A 25850-nucleotide genomic window follows, 5' to 3' on the forward strand; every position below is an offset into this window, starting at 1 on the left:
ATTGACAGGTGGATTAGCCAATCAGGGAGGAAAAAAGAAAGAAAAAATGTTGTGCCCAATGAGCTCCATTCTTTCACATTTGTCACTGAGCAGACTGATATTTGTGTAAAAATATACAGAGATATCATTCTGAACTTGCCAGGCAACCAATCTCCACCAACTCTGATCAAATATTTACAATTTTTTTTTAATTTTTTTTCAATGATTTTTATTTATGCATTTATTTTGGGCAAGTAAAGATTTACATTTATATACAATGGAACATATAACATAAGTGAAATCATAATAGAAATAAAAATAACAACAAAAAAATTAACTATTATTTATTTATTTTTTTTGTCCAAAAAGGAGTAGGAAGAAGAAAACTTATTTAATCCCACCCCTAATTAATATAGAAGAAAATAGTGAAGTGTTTTGCCCAGTGACACATCGGCAGAAGATGAAACCATCGACCAGTACTACCTGTAAAGAATATTGATCAAAAACAAACTTATCAAGGATTTCTCAGTGGCAAAAACAGCTATAATAGTCAAACGGAAAATGCTAAAAAAGTTTCATAACTAAAAAGTGAACATTTCTTTATATTCTTACCATAAACTTTATATACTTATCTTATAGCTGACCTGGTAGCTGCTGCGTTTCAAATAAGAAGAGTTCATGGGGCGCTTTCGGCTCCATCGACTTCTCTGCATGAACCTAGTGTTTTTATTTTGCCTTTTTGTACAAATAAGTTCGAATTCCTAATATGAAACGGGCTCCAAATTCGCTCCTAGAACCTCGTGAGCTTCATTTGACTGGAGACGTTGCACTACCTTAAAGATTTTTTAGTCTTAAATGATTTTTAAATGAGCGACAAAAAGCGCAACCACAAACACAAGGAGAATCTCATGAGACTTAAAATCTCTGATCGCAAAAACTGCAGCGGGATATGTCTGCGAAACACAGGATACAAAGTTGTGGGAGTGATCGTGTCAGCTGTTTCCTGTCTACAGTAAAATGACTCACTTTGAGACTGTTAAGTGTTCAAAAGATCAGAGCACTGCACTTCTAGTTTAGATAGAAGTCAAAACTGTGTTATTATTTGTGAAATGTGGTGCAAAACTTCAGACACATAATTTTTAAAGTGTAAATATTGGCGATAAAGTCCACAGGAAGTAGAGTCACTATCGGTAATCTGCAACTTCACCTCGATCCGTGCGCTGTGTGGATGTAAACAGACACATGCGAGGAACTACTCTTGCCTTTTTACTTTCAAACAAGGCCTCAAACTCGATTAATAGTGTGCAGGTTTATGGACTGGGTGTCATTATTTGCGGAGAATAATTTCTATGGGCAATGTGGATGAGATGCTGCGCTTTAAATTTACCACTTTACGAGACGTGAGTAATAAAGTCTTCTCATTATTTTCGCGACACCCCGAGTTTGTATCTTGCGTCTCTGTGTCCATCACTCCTCTGCCCCTGACACTTTATTTTATTGGCTGTTATCGTAGCGTTGCTGATGCTTGGTGGACACACTGACAAGACAAAAAGACGGGTCACGCCTCCCTGAACTCGGGGAGGAGCAAATTGCAGCCAAAATCAGGCAAATTCTCTTGTAGTGTGTGGTGACCCTTAGTCCACTTCTTTTTACAGTCTATGTATTTTACAAAGGGTAAATAATTAATACCGGCATATGTTTTACAATCACTATTCGTAAAATGCAAAAATGTGAAATGCCTCTTCAGTCAAGTTTCCAAAAATATCCTTGTGACCTTTCGACTCTCACCCTTCCTCAATATGTTGTCAAACTTGTAAAATTGCTTCGAAGAGACTTAATTGTCACGAAATGTGTTTTTTGAGCATCTTTTACCAAACTTGACAAGGACTCCGCATGTTCATATTTCATTCGGCTGTAACTTGTGAAGACCCCAGCATATTTTGTGACAGGCGAGACAGCTTGGCAGGCAGTCCATATGTTGCCATGATTTCTGGAGCCGTTACTTTCGCTGTATGTTTTGTGTGTGTGTGTGTGCGTGTGTGTGTGTGTGTGTGTGTGTGTAGGCAGGGGCAGTAATGGAAGATCATAGGCCTGCCATCGCCACGTAACCCAACCGAATCTGTCATGTCAAAGGAGAGAGAGGGGGAGGACTCTAAAAACACATTTGTACACTCGTCTGTTCTTCAGTCAGGCTGCAGAATATTTCATATAGGCTACTAGGACTGCAAGATGAATCGAAGCCGAATCGAAATTTAGCCCCTTAACGCCTGAATTTATATAGATGTATATAAAAAAATGTTTTGTGAGTGTTTTTGCCTTTAAGTAGATGGTAAATTAAGTTGGGATTATTAATTTGACTATAGTATAAATAAATAAATAGAAATTTGAGTGCGTTGCAAATTTGCGACAACTAGAAACAAGTGCTTGCCAAAGGTTTCTAGGAAGGTCCTGCACATGCACTAACCAACACAGCACTATTTCTTGATCCAAACGGTTTGTCGCATATTTGTGACAGTCGGCATTAAGGGGTTAGTAATTCGCAAAGGCCGACATTTTTAACTATCATAATGTCCATAAACAAACAAAATATCCTGTCTTATTCTGCATAAAACTGTGAACCCTGTAGTTTAGATCTGTACACACATGTTCAGAAATACATGTGATTCTTTCATTTGTTTCGCAGTTCAGTCTTCTATACATGATTGAACAAAAGCAAAACTGATAGGCCTCCTCTTTCTTCATTGCCATTAGCAGATTTTTACTAATCTAATCGAAACTCTAATGCTTGTCAGAAAAATTGCAATAAGACAATTAGATGTTCCCCAAATCAGTCAGCCCTGTAGACAACATTTATAAATACACAGGGACATATACTACCTACTGCCTCCACTCAATTTCATTTTTCTCCAGCGACTAGATCAGGAATCAGAATACACTAGACAGTTTGCAAGAACCCCAGAAGTTCTAGACCGCGCACTGGCCAATCAGCGAAGAGCTGTGACGCCGACAATTGCTTGGACACCACTGAGCGTTCCGGCGCATTACATACGTCTCAGCCAAATAGCAGCGATTGGTTAAATAAAAAAAGTACCCGCCTACCGTCAAGCGAACGAATCCTAATGTTGCGAAGTCAGGCAGTTTCCATGAAGTGAAACTGGCTGATGAATCAGACTAACACATACTAAAACTACACGAGTACATGCGATTCCACACAATGACAACTGCACTAATTAAGTTTTTGTACAAGAAGTGAAAAGCAATTTTGCAATGTATTTGTATTGTACAAATTCTTTCATGTATTAAATCAGGCATGTCCAAACTATGGCCCGGGGGCTAAACGCGGCCCTCAGACAAATTTTTCTTGGCCCTCAGACTTCCAGGTGAATTGGCCCAAATTACCTTGCATCAATGAAAATTAATTTCTTACTGCAAGTTTTTTTTTTTTTTAATATACCTTGATAAAGCTCATATTTAATATTTAGTGTGTGGTTTTAAAAATCTTAGCATAAATAAAAACTGATGGCTCATTCTAACGTGTTAAACATGCACATATTTCAATTATTCACTGTTATGAACACCAGTTTAAGGCCCTCAATCACCCTCTGCTTTGTCTGTGTTTAGATATGTGACCCTTGATGAAAAAAGTTTGGACACCCCTGTATTAAATGTTTCAGTTATTCATTGTGTAGCTGTGCTCTCTCTCCCTCTCTTGTTTTATTAAAGAGGGGGTATTATGCAAAATCAAATGTTATAATGTTTTTCCTTCATCAAAAACATGCCTGAAGAGGTTTTAGATGTCATCCCTGCATGTTTCACTAAATTTGCGATCTCTTCTGGGCTTTATTAAAACTGTTCTTTTGGTTTGCTGCAAGATTCTATCCAATGCTCAGCAGACAAGCCACTTTTAAAAGGAGCACTACGTAACCTTTCTGGTGAAGGGACCTCCATCTGTTTGTTTCCATGCTCATGTTAATATTTTGCTTTGAATGTTCCACTGTATGGCATTAAACATAGCCTATTCACCCTCATGCACCAGGCCAAGTTACAGGTTAGATACAGATCAGACAGAAATAATGTCAGGATGTATTTTGTCAGTAAGCTTTAATGCCATACTGTGGAACTTTCCAGGCAACGCAACAACATCTCTATGGTGACAAGCAGGAGGCAGACTCCTCACTAGAAAAGTCACACAGTGCGCATTTAAAACTACTGAAATTTCCTGCTGCTGGCTCCTGTCGTATAAAACCGAGGAAAATGACTTATGAGACATGCAGTCTTAGCAATGTTTTTTTTATTTTTTGTAAACGCTATTTTTAGCATCTTTCAAAACAGAATAAGACACTACATCTGTCATGCACCTCGCGTTGTCTTTGAATTATGTCATGCTACATTTCTTACACGCATCCACCACTTACTTAGCTATGCCCGTGTTTATTTAAGTGCCAAGTCTCTCACACTAAATTTGAGCAGGTGACAAGCTCGTTTTTGTACTGTGAATTAATTTGCGACTGTAGCTCATTTTAACTTCTCGGTTTCTTCGCTGGGAGTGGCAGAATCTTATCTGGCTCGGTTCGTGACTCTGCAATGTGTTCACACCAGTTCTGTACCAAAACACGTGCTAGTACCTATCACATGTCGGAAAAATCTTGTAAAATATGTGTATCTACAACCGTCTGGGAACTGAAGAAGCAGAGACACGAAGATGGAGAGGCAAATGAGTTACTTTGACACAGTTTTATTTAATTGTGGAACTTTATGGAAAGATTTTTGTATATTTTATGTGTGTGTGTGTGTGTGTGTGTGTGTGTCTACTTCAGTGGTTTTATGCAAAATCCTTTTTTTTTTTTTTTTTTTTTTTTTTTTTTTTTGAGCTGTCTACCATGTTATAACGTTGCTCATCCGAAACATGCCTGAAGTGGTTTTATATGTCATCCGTGAATGCTTGAGTAATCTGAGTAAGTGCTCTGAGGGGGGAGTGACTTAGCGTGGGGAGTAAAAGGAGGGGGATTCAGTGAGACTTTGAGAGCTAAAAGGGCCTAGTAGATCTCACATACTTACTGTCATATTTGATTAATTCAGTTAAGCTCTACTATTAGTTAGAAATTAAAGGGCCATTAAACACCAAAATTGCTTTTTTTCTACTGATTATCTGTGTAAATGGGTCTAAAATAGAAAAGTATACTGTATCCCTGGCCTTATTTTGGCTTTTTAGTGCATATTTGTTAAAAATCTGACTTTTGGGTCAAAGTCGTGTTTGTAAGGGCCCCTTTAGGACCAACTACGGCCAGTACATTTGAATTTTCGGGTTGGACTAAAGGCCGTCAGTGAGTCAGATTGTAGGTCACTGGCCGGTCACTGCGACGTCCCGCCGTGTCTGGATAAAAGGGAAACGGTGTGATCCAAGCACAAATGTCCGCTCTGTTTTAAAGTCTGGAGCGCACCGGTCCACACTGTGTTGGATTGTTGTGGCTGTCAGTCGGCTGTCAATCATCGCTCCAGAGTCTGCCTCACAACCCGCCGGGCAGCACCCACGCTGGAGGATTTTTTAGATTTTGCTTAGGGGCAGAGTGAAGCTTCAGGAGGGTGTTTAATGGCTCTTTAATGTAAATCTATTTATTTACCAACAGATTTTTTGGGGGAAAAGAAGCCTAAATTAAGACTAAACAAAGAGGTTGATAGAGTGTTCGTCCATTGTGATTCAAAGGTTGGCAGTTCAAATTTTTACAAATACAAATTGGATATAAATAACATAATTTCAGGGGCCTGTGATCAATATGAGCGTTCATGGAGGTGAGATAGAATAATTGAAAAACTGTTCATTATTCATCATTAAGAAGATGCCCATACGATACATACCTCAATACATAGGCCTCAATACGATATGTTTTTCAATACAGTGCACATTCGTTTCAATACAATTCGATACAATACATTTCAAATCAATTAGTATACTAAAAGGCTATTAAGTCTAAGTTTGTGCAAAGTTACCGTATTTTCCACACTATTAGGCGCTCTGGATTATAAGGCGCACGGTCATTGAATGGTCTATTTTCGTACTTTTTTCACATATAAACCGCAGTGGACTTTAAATGAAACACAACAGTTGAATGGGTCAGTGGGACTTTGTTTGTCGCGCTCACGGTGACTCTCGGCTTTGTTCAGTTGTGGCGTGTAGGGAGGGTGCTGTCTGGGACCGCTGGATTGTTGGCGTGTTCACGGTGACTCAGTTGTTCAGTTGTGGCTCAGAAAGGCACATTGCACTCGCTTTTTCAGTTCGTTCCTCCTTTCCGTTCCTCGTCGGCGTGGAGTGATGAGTGTGGCTGTGGGTGTTTCTCGCCGCGCGGTCACTGTCTGCTCCGTGTGTGTTTGCGTGCGCTGCAGGTAGTGCGGCTTTGTAGTTTACTGAAGTCGTGCTGGGACACCTGAGTGGATTCGTGTATAGGGCGCTCTGGATTGTGGGGTGCGCAGTCGTTTTTTGATGGGGTTGAAGGATTTTGAGTGCGCCCTGTAGTGCGGAAAATACGGTAGTATGAAAGACACCCATTTTACTCATTAAAACTGTGAAAATGTCAACACAACTGTAGCTCTTACACAAAATACTTTTGTAAAATATACCAAAAATTACTCTTGGTGATATTTTGATACAGCAGCCCACGATATCGATACTGTATGATATATCGATATTTCAATATTTTGCACACCTCTACTCATGACAGTGATTTTATGTGTTAGAGACTTTTCTTAGCTCACACATCATCTCACCTGTTTTAGTTCCAACCATGTCAGCTCTTTCCCGTCAGATTGTGTTAAAATAAAACTCACATTGAAGTCAAACTTGAGTAACAGAGCGTCTAACAGAGCAGTGCTTTCAGTTAGCGCAACACCCCCAGGCAATGCTGATGAAATAAGCTGCAAAGTATCAATAATAAAATACTGAGCTTCCAAAATTTTCATTGCTAACACTAAAGCGTATATTCACAATCCCTTCCCATATTTTCGTGTAAAGTTACGATTCGCCACAAACATTAAACACGACATTTTAAGTACCACTGTCACTTCATTGTCACTTCACTCAGCAGAAGTATGGGCATAGCTTCAGACATTTACAAGTTGCATTCCCACGCGAAGAAACAACATAAAATAAAGATTACTACACCAATATTAATGGTTACTAAATAATTAAACCATTTTAGAGCAGATGGAAATTAGCACAGCACGGGCCTATACTTCACATTACATCACACCAGAAATGATTTGGTTAGGCTTATGTGAGCGGCATCGATTTGCATTTAGGTCAAATATTTACAACGGGTCAACTTCCTTAATATTTGCTAGCGAGTCGGCCTATGTTTTATTTGCATCTGGATCGTTAGCTGTGTTTATTAAAGGGCCTATTTTAAGCTATTTTCTGATCTAAGTTATAATGTTTCCTCATCACTAGTGCTGCGTATCATTAAGAAGTTGCTGATACGATACATACCTCGATACATAGGCCACAGTATGATACATACCTTGATACATAAGCCATGATACAATACACAGGCCATTATACGATACATACCTCGATACATAGGCCACGATATGATACATACCTTGATACATAAGCCATGATACAATACACAGGCCATTATACGATACATACCTCGATACATAGGTCATGATATGATACATACCTCGATACATAGGCCACGATATGATACATACCTCGATACATAGGCCACAGTATGATACATACCTTGATACATAAGCCATGATACAATACACAGGCCATTATACGATACATACCTCGATACATAGGTCATGATACGATACATACCTCGATACATAGGCCACAGTACGATAAATACCTCGATACATAGGCCACAGTACGAGACATACTTTGATACATAGGCCACGATACGATACATACCTCAATACATAGGCCATGATACAATACATAAGCCATGATACGATATATACTTCGATACATAGGCCACAATACAATACATACCTCGATACATAGGCCAGGATACAATACATACCTCGATACATAGGCCAGGATACGATACATACCTCGATACATAGGCCACGATACGATACATACCTCGATACATAGGCCACGATACGATACATACCTCTATACATAGGCCATGATACAATACATAGGCCACGATACGATACATACTTCGATACATAGGCCACGATAAAATACATACCTCGATACATAGGGCACTATACGATACATACCTCGATACATAAGCCACAGTACGATACATACCTTGATACATAGGCCATGATATGAGACATACCTCGATACATAGGCCATGATACAATACATAGGCCACAATATGATACATACTTCGATACATAGGCCACGATACGATACATACTTCGATATATAGGCCATGATACGATACATACTTCGATACATAGGCCACGATATGATAAATACCTCAATACATAGGCCACGATATGATGCATACTTCGATACATAGACCATGATACAATACATACCTCGATACAGTGCACTTTTCATTCAGTATGATTCGATGCAATATATTTCAAAATGATTCGATATGGTTCAGTGGAAAACAAAGAATAAATCATGGCTGTGATACTAAAAGTTATTAACCCACAAAGTTTGTAAGTCTGTGTAGAGTCACCCACTTTACTCATCAAAACAGTGAAAATGTCAACACAATTGTAGCTCTTACACAAAATAATTAAATAAAATATACCTAAAAATACTCTTGATGATTTATCGAAACAGCAGCCCATGATATCGATACTGTATCATCAAATTAAACAGTATGATATATCAGTATTTCAATATTTTTGCACACCCCTCCTCATCACAAACATACTTGGAGTTGTGTTTTGTTTCTTTCACACAAACCCTGCAGTAATGTAAAGCCATTTATGATTTATTTACTCTTTATTTTTCCATCTATAAAATGAAAGGCCTCAGCGCTATAGCAATATAAGTTTCTTGCAATATGTATTACATCTATTTTCAGACATACAGTAGGCCATGTGTTGATATAACGGTTATATTACTGTGTTATGTCAGCGCCAAATGTCTGAAAGTACAATAGGCTGTTGAATAATGAATACATTAATGCATTTTGTGTTAGCTAGCACAGCAGTAACAATAAGTGCTGTTGTTGCAAAAACAGTAACACCTTTTTTTTTTCAAATAATTTCAACATGATTTCCCCCCCCCCTTTTTTTGCATGTTATTTTCACATTACTTCATTTATTTATTTTGAAAACGTCACACTTTTATTGAAGTCTTGATGTGTGTGTTTTGCTAAACGTGACCAATTCACTTCCAACCACAGACTGTATCTACAGTACATACACAGCAAAAACTGGAGGGTTAAAATTTCAGGGTAAAATATTTCAGAGTTGTTTTTAACCCAAAAAGCGTTATTTTAACTATTTGAAAGTTAAAAGGAGGTTCGAGTTGGGGATAAATGCCAGAGTTGATATGATTTGAAGTTAAATGTACTTGAAGTATGAAGTTAATTATACTTCCCTTAGTGTTAATTTGGCAACTCTCACCACTTCAAACTCCTGCAAGGGAAGATCAGTTTGAACCAGTTTTGTACATAATTTCACCTTAAATTAACTAAAAATAAAGTGTTAAAATAAAACACCTCTGTGTGTTGTTTATAGAGGTGTAACGATATCCAAGTCTCACGATATGATATCGTCACGTTATGAACCTCACGGTACGATATTTACAACAATATCGTGGGAAAGCTCAAGATATGGTGGGGAGGCTCATGATTAGGGATGTAACAATATCCAAATCTCTACAATATTTTCACAATACACATCTCATGCTACGATATTTATTGCGATATTTTATGGAGGCTAACAAAACTGTTAATATGAGACATTTTCCTCTTAAAATGCCTCGACAAGGCTCAATCCAAAGAACAAAGACTTAAAAGTGCTTAGAACTGTTATTTCTTCTTGTAGTCTGAACTGAAATGGTGCAAAGAATCATGGTCTATGTAGTTCCCCCTGTCTTTTTTTTGCTGCACCATAATATTGCTGCACCATAACTCTTAATTTAAGCAAAGAGACTTGCAATTTGATATATTGTGAGAACTTTGAAAATACGATATCACGATATTTCAGTTATTGTTACACCCGTAGTTGTAGAGCTAAACCAGGAAAGTTTCCATTATCAGTTTACTCTAAAAACATCAAAATATCTCTTGATTTCGGGGTTAAACAGGAACTTTGGCCCACTGTTACTTAATTAACATTTCCAAAAAAGTTAAACTAACTCTAGAACAGATTGGACTCGTATAAACCCTGAGAAAATGTTAAGTTGGCTCCATCAACTCAGGCATCCGTTCACTTTATATTAAAAAAACATTATGAACAAAGGGATGGTACCTTCACTAGCCTCGATCCAGAGTTGCTCCTTGAAATTACAAATATGGAGTTCCTTTTTTAGCCTCAATGAGCTTCATTTGACTGGAGCCGAAAGCTACAGGTGACGTCACACAGTCCAGTTTTTAGAGAGTCTATGCTTCCAACTGATATTTTTGTACCGTTTATTACACGTTTTGGCAGATGGACCGTGTTATGTATTCGAGCTAGTTTTAGGTAGGCGCATGCAACTTGTTCCTTATGTCAAAATTTAGCTATTTTAACCGTGTGTTGGTGTCTGGCAAACTCCTCGTAGCACGTTTTAGTCACAAATTCTCAGTGCTAAAAATCTGGAGCAGGTGCAGCCGAGGTATTTTGCTCACGGGCATCACATCTCTAGTTAAACGCAAGATAACGGCACCTTTCTCCCGGGAGCGTGACAAACCGGATGACCTAAATTTGACTACACACACACAAAATAATTTCAAAAAAACTAGAAATTGCTCAACTTTGCTAGCAGCCACTCATGTTAGTCGCATTTTAACCACAGCAGACAACAGCTATAATTTAAAAAGAGGAACTGGCACTGTTGTTTTTTTATTTTTGTGGTTTGATTAGCATATAATTACAGATATAAAAATGAACTGTAGCTAATTTCATGTTTACGCTTGTTGATTTCATTGTGTGCGCTCTACTGTGCTTAATTCTGAGTCTAATTAGGTTTTGCAGCCGCGTTAAGTGGGGCAATTTATTTAGTATCAAACTCAGAGTTGGATTCGAGCATGTTTTGTACTTTGGGTATCTTTATATGCCAATTGGAATACTTGAACTCAGATATTTTAAGAAGTAAATGTATCTTTAAAGGTGGATTTTCTGGTTGGGGGTCCGCTACCTGCTTGTCTCCAGGGAAATATAGCTTCATCTGGAATGCTCCGCTGTTTGCCAGTCATTTCTGCATTCTGTTTGAATCCAGAAGAGTAAAAAATCAAACCATAGAGTGTGACAAACCACCGTCCTAACTTAAAACGGCCAAACCAGAGCCACTAATTTGAATCGACAGCCTCTCAAATGTGGAAGAGTGTGGTGCTTTACTCAATTCTGCAAAAATCAGCGCTGTTTTTGTATTCATACGCCACCATGTTTAATGCACAAATCCTGCATATTTAGGCCGAGTTCTTCTCTCTACATGAAAACACTCCTGTTCCTCCTTGTGATGTCATGTGGTAACACAAAGGCGGGATCAAGTCGTGGTTTTGCAAGTCTCAAGTAAATCTCGAGTCCTTAACCTCAAGCCCGCGTCAAATCCCAAGTCAAATACAGGCAAGTTCAAGTCGAGTCTCGAATCACTGGCCCATAAGTCCAAGTCAAGTCCAAGTCAAGTCCAAGTCGTCTGCATTGAGCTTCAATGTCTTTAAACCAAAAAAGTAATATAATATACTAATTATAGTTTACATTTTTGCAGTTTATATGACTTTTAAATTAAACTGTACTTAAAAAGTCATGGTATAAGAGTTATAGAAATGCTAATTTTTGCTTTTTTAAATGTCTTGACAAGAGTGTGAATTATTACGGTTAGAATAGAAAGAATTCAGATAAAAAAGTGCTTAACAACAGTTATGTAGTCTGCACTGAAATGGAAGGATCATGTTCTTTGTAATTCCCTCGGCTTTACTGTATTGTACTGTATATTACTGTAGTACATTTGAGGATACCATCTCACAATACTTCAGTTACTGTTGCCATAGTAACAAACATAGAAGTAGGACGGACATGTTCCAGTTTGTTCCTGTAAAATTAAGCACTGCATTTATCAACTGAAAAAGAGAAAAGTATTTTCTAAAAACAGAGAAGCAGGAGCATCAAGTCTTCTCAAGCCACAGGGCTCAAGTCCAAGTCCAGTCCCAAGTCATTGACGTTCAAGCCCAAGTCGAGTCCCAAGTCGAGTCCCAAGTCTTTGACGTTCAAGCCCAAGTCGAGTCCCAAGTCTTTGTCCATTTTATCAAGTCAAGTCTCAAGTCGTAAAAATAGTGACTCAAGACTGACTCAAGTTCAAGTCACGACTTGCAAGTCCCCACCTTTGCAGGAAGAGCTCCACTGTGTTTCCATACACCTTCACAAGAATCAGATAATTTCAGCCCTGGAATCGCCAATCTCTACTAAACTAAAGGTAAAAGGCAGCTGTTAATTTGAAAACTACCGCTTCATGATATCACAAGGTGGAACAGGACATTTTGAGCTTTGAAGATGTAGACAGACTAATAATAAAGGTTTACTCAAACATGTGTGAATTAAACGACACACAAATCGAGGTATGTTTTTGAGGAGATAACAACAATATCAATAGTCAATTTTGCGTAACATAAGTCCTTTAAAATGAACTAGTTCAGTTTTAAGACGGTTAAAATCAGGTACAGTGCATTTAAATAGGAACATTTTAAACATGAATGGGTATATTTTCGTTGACCGTCACTTTCTGTACGCTCCATTGCAATTTTCCCCATTCTCCATGACTTTGACAATGACAACATTATCACAAACTATCACACTGAGACTTGTCATTACATATAATAGCTGCAATTCTATATCATATAATTTGGCCCAATTACTAGCTATTACTGTTGCGAATTACTCTGATCATGTCATTTGGGCAAACTGATGCTTTCTCATGGTTTATTTAATCTTCACACTGACTGCTTTTCATGCACTGCCTCGGGTTGACTTTTAGTTAGGATTCCTGTTATCTATAATACAATGTGATGTTTGTTGATGTTTTGTGCTTGCAATAACTTCCTCATATTCAGATCCTGCATTATAATGGTGTTTATTTGTCTTGTATGTAGGTCAATGCAGTCATGAGCTAAAGGCAGTCTACAACAAATTACATGTTTACTTCAGAGCTGAAATACCTAAAAGTCCAAGGTTATATTAAGATAAATTGACTCCTGTGAGATTTAAGCCATGTTAAAAAGCTGTTACATTCAATAAAACAGACCTGGAGTTGTGTTTTGTTTCATTTAAGTAACTCTTTATTATTAGTCTGTCTACATCTCCAATCCAAAATGGGCAATTCCAAGGCTGAAAAAATTATCCAAATGATTCTAGAGAAGGTGTTTTGAGATAAGAACTCAGTCTAAATATGCAGGGTTTGTGAGTTAAACAAGTGCGAATGAAATAAAACATCACCTCAGGTCTGTTTATGATGAGGAAACATTACAACACAGATCAGAAAATAGCATTTTATGGGCCCTTTAAAGAAAAATATCTCATTATATTTCCTGGTGCAACGGTGACCTGTGAACTCTAGCACTTGAAATTCTTTACTAGACAACGCCCGTCTATCATGAGTCTAACAACTCATCAACAAAGTGGGTTTTAAATTTTACTTAAAGGTCCAGTATTACACAAGAAACATCTCACACACTTACATATACTATTTTTTGATAGAATAACTATAATGTTGTGCCTCAGAAATACCACAAAGTTTTAGTTGAAATTTGTCTTAAAAAAAACACCACAGGGCGCTAGGTCAGTATCTGCTGGGACACTGAAACAGGATAACATACTTCAAAAATGCTAAACTAATGCTTATCAAATAAGAAGTAGGCTATATAACATTTTTACAAATAAATGTTTGTCAAACTACTACTACTACTACTACTACTACTACTACTACTACTACTACTACTATTAGAACTACTGCTACTACTGCAACAATTACTAGAGCTACTACTACTACTGCAACAACTACTACTACAACTACAACAACTACTACTACTAAAACTACTACTACTACTGCAACAACTACTAGAACTACTACTACTACTGCATCTACAACTGCAACTACAACTACTACTCCTACTACTACAGCTGAAACAACTACTACTACTCCAACAACTACTCGAACTTCTACTGCAACAACTACTACAACTGCTACTACAACTACAACTACTATTACAACTACTACCACCACTACTACTACTACTACTACTACTACTACTACTACTACTGCAACATCTACTAGAACTACTACTAATACTGCATCTACAACTGCAACTACAACAACTACTACTACTACCACAGCTGCAACAACTACTACTACTCAAACAACTACTAGAACTACTACTACTACAGCAACTACTACTACTTTACTACTACTACTACTACTACTACTACTTAATCCATATTGCTAGAAGCTACAGTAATTTAACAACTTCAAAAATGCTGATCAAATGAGAAGTATTCAACATTATAACAGATAAAGAATAAAATTGTGTCAATTGGAAATGATTTTAAATGTGTATTTCATTTCATAATTACTGTAACACTCTGAAATAGCCACAAACATGAGAAGAACATTTGCTAAATGACAAAATAGCTTAATCAGCTAAAGGAGATTTTAGATAACAGTTAAAAGAACCCACATCACATACGCTAAAATATTTATTCTCTTTTCTTCCGTTGCTAACGCTTTTCATCGGCAGAATGTGCACAGGTTACTAAAATATAATTCCCCAAAGCGAACCATTGTCGTTTGGCTTCTTTGATGTTGAAATGTACATGGAAAAATCATCTGTTGACATAAAAATAATATCCTACAAAGATTACTTCTGATTTGAGGATTATAAAGCCATGTCCCGACACATTTTGTTTTGGATTTTCATGAGGAAATCTTAGTCACTTATTAAATGGTGCTGCGGTTGTATCACCTTTTATTCTCAGTGTAGCAGGGTGAATAATTGGCAGAGTTGTTCAACATAATCTGCTAAATCAGTAAGTCTGCCTTTCTTTTATAGCATGAAAAGGTCCCTGTACTTAAAGCTTACTCGAGATTAAAGAAGATATTTGCAGCGTTGTACAAAATCAGCTTTTAGACATGTTAGAATTTGCCCCTGGAAAACATAGGCCTAGTATGACTAATGTTTAATCCATGTAATCCAATTAGGTTGTTGGGTGAAACCAGGAAGTGCTTGTGTGCTTTCCCCAAGTTAATACACTTTCACTGGTCTCTACTCGCTGCGCTGATCATTTACAATTCTGAAATACCCATTAACATCAAGCTGCTAATTGGTTCTGCTCACTTGTCTTGTTTTAGTCGGTTCTTTTAGGTTGTGTTAAGACTGTGTCAAACAGAGCAGTGCCAACAGTTAGCACCACATCCCCAGGGGAAATCTGATGAGCCGCAAACTATCAACAGCTTTCATTTTGTTCATTACAAGTATTTTTATTGCTACAAAAAACATTCAAATCATGTATTCTTAGATCTGACCTGTAATTTAGCCTAAGAGATGAGGCTGATGACGGAGATGAGTTTCATTAACCTAGTGCCTCCGCTCAATTTCATTTCTCTCCAGCGACTTGGTCAGGAATCGGAATACACTAGACGGTTCGCAAAAACCCTGGAAGTGCGAGTTTGGGCACCAGCCAATCAGTGAAGAGCCATACATTCTGTGTTGGCAACAATTCCTGAGATCAAGGATTTAAAGCCGGAACAAAGAGAATGTTTGGTGAATTTTATCAAGGGGAAAGACGTTATTGCCCTTCTTCCTACGGGATTTGGGAAAAGCTTAATATACCAGTTGGTTCCATTAGCGCCACATTACATACGTCACGACCAAACTGCAGCGATTGGTTAAATGAAAAAAGTACCTGGCTACCGTCGAGCGAACGAATTCTAATGCTGCGAGGTCAGACGGTTTCTACGAAGTGAAACCTGCTGATGAATCAGGCTAGAGTTTCGAGGCATACTGTGGAATCTTTCAGGTGAAGGAGTAACTATCAAACAGGAAAACTTGACTCAAATGCAACACAAAGCAAACAGGCAAACAAAGGCTTAGTTCAATAACAGAAATCATGTTTAATATGGCAAATCAGACTGAAAAACAACAAAGGAATATGAGATTTTATAATGTGAACTAAAATATCCTCCAAAACTAGTAGAAGTAGAAAATGGGCTGGGAATAAACTCAGAAACAGGTACTACAAACAAGGAATAATTGCTCAAACTGCACACAACAGATATCAAATACAGAGTTAGTGTCTTTCTTGACAGGTGAACAATTTTGCAAAGAATGAATGAAACAGGGGGAGGATATATAGACTAACCTGGGAATGAGTGGCAGCTGAAGGAAAAAGAGGGAGGTAGCAAAAGGAGGACCGGAACAGACTGGGAAACGGAGCTGGACTGAGGAAAATATGCAAACAAAAGGCAGAACTGTGACAATAATGTTACAAAGTGTTATTCTTTAATAGAACTTCAACAAGGCCTTAAATACTCAGTATGTGTGCTGAAATAATCTCTCTTTCAGTACAAAACTCCAGTCCATGAACATTATAATTTGTTCACAGTGTCTCATCTTCTTCGCTGTGGGTCTGGAGACGAGGCTGATTACAGGGCAGTGGGATCGGGATCCAGTATAAAAATCTGCTAAAATTTTAATATTAGTTTCATTAATCCAATTCACTTTGGTTTGCACTGGTCCAAAGTTATCATCAAAATTATCATTTACCGTATGCTGGTAATCCTGAAAAAGTCATGGAAATTGAAAATGTCATTTACCAGGCCTGGAAACGTCATGGAATTTTAGTATCTCTAAAGCGTTCTGTTAAGTTCTCATTAGGCTATTATGATTTTTTCAGAACGTCTTTTGTTTACAAGAGACGACAATAAACGCGCTGACAGTATTTTGAATGTTAAAAACTATAATACCAAACCAAAAGGTAAGTGGAAAGGGTTAACCCAAAAAGTATCCTAAATTCCACAAACGTAGGGTGCCACAAAGTCATTGATATCATGTTTTTATGGTTGCTGTATAAGAAAAGAGGTGAGGACCACAAGAGCGTTTTCTGAGGGTTTAATACAAACACACAGAGCTCTGGCTGAGTCTCAGGAACGGACAGTTTTTATACACTGGTAGTGGACGACAGATGTGAGGCTCATGTCAAACAGAGTGATCAATACATGGTCAAGCAACAGCTGTAGTCGTAAAGGTGTACCGTGACAACTTAACTTTAGCAACAATAAATGGTCTATTGGGGTTCAAATAACAGACTTCTTCGACTATTCCTTACATGAAGCTTGACTGTCCTTCAACTAACATAAAAACACGCCGTAAGTCACGAAAAAGTCATGGAAAAGTTTAGAAATTTTGTCAGTGAAAAAGTGAACCCTGTCGAGTCTCCTAATTTATTCACTGTGATGAGTTTAGAGTTTGTGGCTTTTAACAACTTTCAGAGGTCAGAGTGACGTTTTGCCATCATGGTAATAACTAGCATGCTTAGAGTGCACTTTGGTATCAGTTATCAGACAATAAAACGCTTTACAATCAGTTGCAGATAATGCACAACAGACTTATTTTGACCTCAAGAATCAGGGTTGTTCCACAGTATGGCATTACATTAATATAGCATTCATTTTGTTAAAGGTTTTAGCCATGTTACAATGTTGTTACCTCCTCAAAAACAGACCTGGAGTTGTGTTTTGTTTCATTCCCACATGTTTGAGTAATTCTTTATTATTAGTCTGTTTTCATCTCCAAAGTTAAGAATGCTCTGTTCTATCTTGTGATGTCATGAAGCAATAGTTTTCATGATAACAGCTGCTTTTACCTGTTGTTCAGTAGAGATCGACAATACTTTGGATACTAGCAAAGGTGCATTAAACTTAGACAAATTTTATTGATCCAAAGGGGAAATTATTTGGACACAGTCTCTCACACATCAAAATATAATATAAAAACAAAGAGTAAAAAATATAAATGGTAATAATAAATTCTAAATAAGTAAAAATAAAATAAAAATAAAATAAAAAAATAAGTAAAAAATACAAAGTATGGAGGTATAGAGGAGAACTCAGTCTAAATATGCAGGTTTGTGTGTTAAAGAATAGATCAGAAAATGGCTTATGGGCCCTTTAAGCAATAAAACACAACACACAGATGCTTTACAATGCCATTCTTCAGAACATTCTAGTCAAAGCTTTAAAATCTCACACAACCCGGTGACGAATCCTGCTCCAGAAAAGTTACATCATGCATTTTTAAATTCAGACGCAGCTAAAAATCATCACCATCCTTTCTTGCTCGAAAAAGCGAAGGCGAGCTCACAACTTATTTATTTGTAGTAGAGTTTCGAGTGCACAGACTACCCACAATCCTCTCGCTCCTTCGCTGTTTGCGGCGCGTCTGCAGCGTCTAGACTCTGGGCTGTGTTGCTCACGGCTTGCAGGGCGTCTAACCGTGCGTGTGGCAGTTTGCGCGGACAAGACGGCACATTAGGCACCGGCGACGCATGTGTCTGTGTCTCTCCAGCTACTAGTGAGGAGCGATGGTTTGGAAGGAGAAATATGGCCCGTGCGGTGTGCGAATCAGGCGCGCTCCACTGCCCTGTAATCAGCCTCCTCTCCAGAGCCCCGCGACCCACAGAGAAGGGGGTGTGACAGTGTGAACAAATTACAATGTCCACGGACTGGAGTTTTGCACTGGAGGAGAGATGTATTTCTGCACACACACACACACACACACACACACACACAGGCTATTTAAGGCCACATACAGTGTAGTTATATTAAAGATTGGCATTTCCAGAGTTGAAATTATTCAGTGATTCTAGTGAAGGTGCATGGAGTTTAAAAACACAGTGGAGCATGGATTGTTTTCCGTGAGAGAGTCTGTTTCAATCAGTTTCTATATCTAATATCTGTTATTTAGAGTATTTCCCAGTTTTGGAGGATATTTTAGTTCACATTATTGTTTTTCAGTCTGATTTGCCATATTAAATATTATTGAAGGACACTTTCGATTATTGAACTAAGACTTTGTTTGCCTGTTTGCTTTGTGTTGCGTTTGAGTCCAGTTTACCTGTGTGATGGTTAATTCCTTTGTTTGAAATATTCCACAGTATGCCTCGAAACTCTAGCCTGATTCATCAGCCGATTTCACTTCGTAGAAATGCAGCGTTAGAATTCGTTCGCTCGACGGTAGGCAGGTACTTTTTTCATTTAACCAATCGCTGCTATTTGGTCGTGACGTATGTAATGCGCCACTAACGGTCTTAACTGGTATATTAAGCTTTTCCCAAATCCTGTAGGAAGAAGGACAATAACATCTTTCCCCTTAATAAAATTCACCAAACATTCTCTTTGTTCCGGCTTTAAATCCTTGATCTCGGGAATCGTTGGCAACACAGAATGTATGGCTCTTCACTGACTCACACTTCTGTTTTTTTTGCAAACCGTATAGTGTATTCTGATTCCTGACCTAGTTGCTGGAGAGAAATTAAATTGAGTGGAGGCACTAGGTGGCTATATGCAGGATTTGTGTGTTAAACATGTGTGAATGAAACAAAACACAACTCAATGTATGATGTTGATGAGGAAACAACATTTTGACATAGAAAACAGCATAATTTGTTTGTCTTAAAGTCATCTGTCTCCATGTAAACAAGCATTACATTTGTAATTAACAAATATATAAAAAAAACATGCATTCTGACAGTGAGCAGGCTTGCCTCCCAATGTATCTAACCTGTAACTTGGTCAGGTGTTGTTGCTGCATTACTTGTTCATGCAAGATATTATCTTCTGCAAACTACATCATATCTTGTGTGCACAAGATAGTGTGGTGTTCACATAAGATCCTATCTGGTTTTATGGGACTTTAGGGGCTCTGCGGATATTCTTGTCATTCTTTTCTCTTTGAAATACAACACACAATACTTTTTTTTACTCAAAATAGTAAAGAATATAATGCTTTGTCCTTTGCAGATTTTGAATTGGCTTTTTATTTTTTAAACTAGCAAAATTAGTCCTTTTTTCACTGATTTAACTCACTAATAACTTGTTTTGGTGTTTTATTCATGAAAATAACTGCATATAATAAGTGTTAATACATGTTTACAACTGTTATGTTTCTGACTCTCCCCATTTACAAACGGATGAGTAATTGTTTTACACATCGCTGTCTGTCTATTTCTGTGTGAGCTGCAGCTGTCTTAGTCATTTGAATATTTCATACACATAACCGGACGGAGCAAGGCCTGGCAAAATAAAAGTTAAATGAGCACGATGAATAAATAATATTATACTTTGAAGAAATAAAGGAGCACATTGTTTATTCAAGATGAGCTGTGTGAATACAAACTGAATTTTTTGGATGCATTTAAATGCCAAAAGTTAGAGGTTCAGCCATTGTACCATTGTGTTACTGTGCAAGACACTTCACATTCTCTTCTCCAGTGGGGTGGGCATACAGTATAAAAACGAGATAAAATTATAATATTAGTTTAGTTGGTGCAATCATATTTCTTCCAAAACAGTTAAGTTGTGTTAAAGGCGCTGTATCTGACTTTTAATTTATTCCTCACTGACCTTATGCATGAGAAAAAACAGCTATAGCCCCTGTAAAACTGCTTGATTTGGGAGTACTAATCTTGTTTTTAGTATATTTTGACTTGTTAGAGGGAAGAAATTATAAGTTACACCACAAAAAAACTAAATCTAGTCAAGCGAAGATGACTTGAATTAAGAAAGTTTCATTATGATTAAATTAAATTTCACTTGAAAAGTAAAATTACCTGCCAGTGGAATAAGACTTTTTGTACTTAAAATATAAAAATACATCTTGCTACACAAACTTTTTGCACTTAAAATAAGAAACAAAATCGAAAGTTGCTTGAATTAAGAAAAACACACTTATTCCATTGGTAGATAATTAAGCTGAATCTACTCAAATAAAGTAAAATTTTATTTACCTAGATATAGTTTTTTTTCCAGCGTAAAGTTAGAGTGTCAAGTTAAAATCTTTAATTAAAGCAACTGTTGATGCTTTCTACCATGTGATAACTTTCTTCCCTCATCAAAAACATGCCTAAAGAGGTTTTAGATGTCATCCATGCAGGTCTGAGTAATTTAGCGATCTCTCCCAGACCCTATTCAAATTATTTTTTTACGGTCAGCAGTAATTAATCATTGCATTTATATGGCACCTTTCAAGATACACAAAGCACTTTACAGTTCATTATTCATTCACTCTTCACTTGGTGGCGGTCAGATACGACTGTAGCCACAGCTGCCCTGGGACAGACTGACAGCCCATTTGACCCCCACCAACACTCACGCACACACCACTTTCATACTAGGCAATGTGGGTGAAGTGTCTTGCCTAAGAACACGACAGTAAGATCCTATCCAAAACTCAGCCCACAAGCCAAACTCCAACACAGTAATTTTCCATAAATATACAAAAGCATGACGCAAAACAATATTTCGCAAACCTGATACTATATACCAGGGGTGAGCAATTATTTTTGCCATGGGGCCACATGAGAAACAGAAATGCTCAATTCTACATAATATTAATTGTATTTCTTTATAAAAAGCAGTAAATATCATTGTTTTGACGCGCTGGTAAGACTGGTAAGAATTTATGTTATGACTAAGAAATGAAAAAATGAGGCTGCCTTACAAAAATGTCATAGAAAAACACCTCTAAAATAAAAGCAATGCAGCTTTAGTCCATGCGTGAGGTAAAATGATAAAATATGTTTATTTTGTAATTCCCAATTAACTTAAAAGGGCCGGTCAGAGTCAACTAAAGGACCATATGTGGGCTTGGAGCTGTACAATGCCCAGGTCTGCGATATACAGAAGTTTCATTAGCGAAATGCACATGATTGAAATCTGAAAGGGGGGTGACTTAGTGTGGAGAGCAAAGGGAAGGGAGATTCAGTGCATCCAAAGCAAAACTGAAACTTATTAAACTAAACATCTTAATACGTTTGCGGTTCTCACTCATTCTCACAAACAAATGAAGTGTTTATTTCTTTTTCAGTATTAAACAAGTACTTACCTGTTCTTCTCACTCTTTTGTCTCCACAGCGCCCCCATCACGCCCACGCCCTCTTCGACTTCACCCCGCACCACCAGTCCCAGCTGCGCTTCCTCCGCGGCGACGTCATCGAGCTGGTGGACTGCTCCGACTCGACGCGCTGGAGGGGCCGTTGCCATGGACGCGTGGGCTACTTCCCGCCGGAGTACGTGCAGCCCATCTATCACTGCCAATGACAATGTGACAATGGAACGCGACTTTTCAACTCCTTCACCCCGAAACCACACATCTTACGCTTTTGAGATTTCAATTTATCTTTTATAATGACTGCGAGACGTACTCCTACCTGTCTATCAACCTGGAGAATAATCCTGATATAAAGGATTTCTATAACGGTGGCGAAGTGGGGAGTACTCTCGCCTCACCGCAAGAAGGTTGTGGGTTCAAATCCTGGATTGCATGGGGCCGTTCTGGGTAAGATTACTCATGCTTCTACCACCGACATGGACCGTAAAATGCACCATACCTTCTTCTCCAACGCACCGAAATCATTGAGTCACACTAAAGCGACAAAGACAAAGAGACAATATACAGAGCTGGAAATGGGGATCAAACCAGCAACCTTACTGTCACACTAACCTGTTGAGTTGAATCGGGGGGATCCTGGGACCTGTGCAAAAAAGACATTGTTTTGAATGTGTGGTTATCTACTGGACTCTTATGAGGGCTTTATGTAAATATAGAAAATGGCAAAAATAAATGTTATGTATGATGTGTAAAATATGGGCTATATGTGGTGTTCACGTTTCATATTGCACTTTTACACGGCAAAGATACAGTGTGTATGGATAGAATTGGTCAAAACGGCTTATTTGATGTTACATTTTGGAGTAATATAATATAATTCAGCTTGAAATAAAATGATTATGTCAAAGGGTTAAGTTCAAGTTAAGTCCAGGTTAAATCCATTAAGAAGCACAGCACTGGAACACATTTGAAGCTACAGTGTGTAACTTTCTAGAGGCGGTATGTTGCCTGCATGATTTAAAGCCATACTTCAATATTCTCCATGGAAATAGATGTTTTATTAGCCAGGCTGATGCCACCTAGTGCCTCCACTCAATTTAATTTCTCTCCAGCGACTAGGTCAGGAATCGGAATACACTAGACGGTTCGCAAAAACCCCGGAAGTGTGAGTTCGGGCCCCAGCCAATCAGTGAAGAGCCATATATTCTGTGTTGTCAACGATTCCTGAGCTCGAGGATTTAAAGTCGGAACAAAGAGAATGTTTGGTGAATTTTATCAAGGAGAAAGACATCATTGCCCTTCTTCCTATGGGATTTGGGAAAAGCTTAATATACCAGTTAGCCCCGTTAGCGGCGCGTTACATACATCACGACCAAATAGCAGCGATTGGTTAAATAATAAAAGTACCTGCCTACTGTCGACCGAAGGAATCCTAATGCTGCGAGGTCAGACGGTTTCCACGAAGTGAAACCGGTTGATGAATCAGGCTAACGTTTTATGCCATACTGTGGAAGATTATAGCCAAAGGAACAACATTTCCATGGAAGAAGCCCTCCTCTTGGTCTAATAAGAGTCATGTTTGTGGAGATGTAAGCTCGCTGAGAGGAAGGGCACGTTATTACATTTTACAGTGCATTCAACACAGTGCATTTTTGCCCAAAGGGTTACATACTGTGGCTTTAAATTCTGAATTAAAGTAATTTTAAGTAATCTAGGTATAATTTTTGCAGTGTATGAATAAAAGTTTGAAGAAAACGATGTCAGATGCTTTCATATCTGAAGGACAAATCACACTTTAAAACTGAGCTAGCTCATGACTCCCTAGATATTTACTGTATATAGCCTGGCTAGCTGAACGCACTGACTTTCTCAGCAATGTGCATTTAAATTTTGCACTAAAACGTAAAGACAATTGTTCATCTTGCTTATCGCTCACTTCTGTGTCTGTTAAAATTTTTGAAAACAGTTTGGGAAATGACATAAATTTGCTGTTTTGTGACGTGTGTGGAATTAACACTGCCCCAATGTTTCATACCAGAGGCCTGTGTCGTTATTTCATGATCATTTCTGTATTTATTCATATATGACATTACTGTATATTAAAGCAATGCACAAAAATGTAAAAAGTAATGATTTCTGCTGGTGTTCAAAAGAAATGTGATTTTAAGAGAACTAAGGGACTGTCTTCCTTTACTTGTAATTATTTCAATAAATAAAATCATACGTGTATTCATTGTAAAAGGTAGTGTAGGGTTATTGTTCAGTTTATTATACCAGTATGACCAAGCCACACACACACATATATTAAATACCAACAGAAAAATCCTAAGACTAAGACAGATAAAACTGGAATGCAACCTGACTACAGTCAAGTGGAAGGGAAAGTCCACAGTTTTTATGCAGTGGAACATTTACTGAAGTGGGACTAAACACCTAAACTCCACCCAACATTTCCTAGAACTGCTAAACTGGGCAGCACCTGCAGGACTAAAGAAGAGAGAGTGAGAGAGGAGGGGCAGGGTCAGGAGGTACAACGAACAGTGTGATTGGTGTAACGGGTGTCCACACTTCAAACTCCACCTCTGCAGACAGGTGTTTGTCAACAAAAACGTCTGACTTTAATCAGGGCAGTTCTGCGTGAAGTCATGTACTACTTGAATTTGCAATGGCCACTGGAGGTAGGACACACTGCGTTTCTGTTTATTTTTTTGTTTAGCCCCAGAATATAGTACTCCTTTAATTTTAACTTCCTTTTATCTTACCTTTAAGATTGGTTCCCATACCACTTAAGGTTACCAAGGCTGGCACCACCTAGTACCTCAGCTCAATTTCATTTATCTCCAGCGACTAGATCAAGAATCAGAATACACTAGACGATTTACAAGAACCCCAGAAGTTGTAGACCGTGCACAAGCCAATCAGCAAAGAGCTGTGAAACCATGATGTCAAACTCAAGCTCCTGTCTGGGTCCCTTTTGTGGTACAGCACCACAGTAAACAAAACGGTCGAGATGGATTTAGACGAAGACATACATTCTGTGTTGGTGACAATTCCGAGATCGAGGATTTAAAGCCGGAACAAAGAGAATGTTTGGTGAATTTAATCAAGGGGAAAGACGTTATTGCCCTTCTTCCTTTGGGATTTGGTGCATTACGTCACAGCAAAAGAGAAGCGAATGGTTAAATTTTAAAAAGTACCCACCTACCGTTGAGCAAATGAATTCTAACGCTGTGAGGTCAGACGGTTTCGATGAAGTGAAACCGGCTGATGAATCAGGCTCACTTAAGGTTCCATGTTGTGTAAAATTGACTGTGTTTGTCTTAAGCCGGGTTATCATGTTGTTACAACGTTAAAAACATACTTGGAGTGGGAGTAGTTTTGTTTTTTGTTGATTCACAAGTTTGAGTAATCCTTTATTATTATTAGTCTGTCTACATCTCCAAAGCTCCACCTTGTGATATCCTGAAGCAGTTTTCAAGTTAACAGCTCTTTTTACCTTTTGTTCAGAATTGATTGGCAATTCCAGGGCTGCAAATCATACAAACGAAGGTGTATGGAGTTTAAAAATACAGCAGAGCACTTCCTGTAGTACTACCTGATGACATCACAAGGTGGAACAGTGTTTTCTCAATCTAAATATTCATGGTTTTGTGT

General features: G+C 38.0%; 1 protein-coding gene across 1 annotated transcript in view; it reads left to right on the forward strand.

Annotated features, from left to right (window-relative positions):
- Positions 1-24437, forward strand: part of grapa (GRB2 related adaptor protein a) — a 77140-nt gene extending 52703 nt beyond the window's left edge. The window contains exon 5 of the mRNA XM_020925253.2: positions 22220-24437. Coding sequence (XP_020780912.1) covers positions 22220-22405 — 186 coding nt within the window. The 3' untranslated portion in view covers positions 22406-24437. The remainder of the gene's footprint in view (positions 1-22219) is intronic.
- Positions 24438-25850: the final 1413 nt, after the last annotated feature.

The sequence above is a fragment of the Boleophthalmus pectinirostris genome, unplaced genomic scaffold (assembly GCF_026225935.1).
Source record: "Boleophthalmus pectinirostris isolate CB_2022bp ecotype Guang Dong unplaced genomic scaffold, ASM2622593v1 HiC_scaffold_17, whole genome shotgun sequence".
Taxonomy (NCBI): domain Eukaryota; kingdom Metazoa; phylum Chordata; class Actinopteri; order Gobiiformes; family Gobiidae; genus Boleophthalmus; species Boleophthalmus pectinirostris.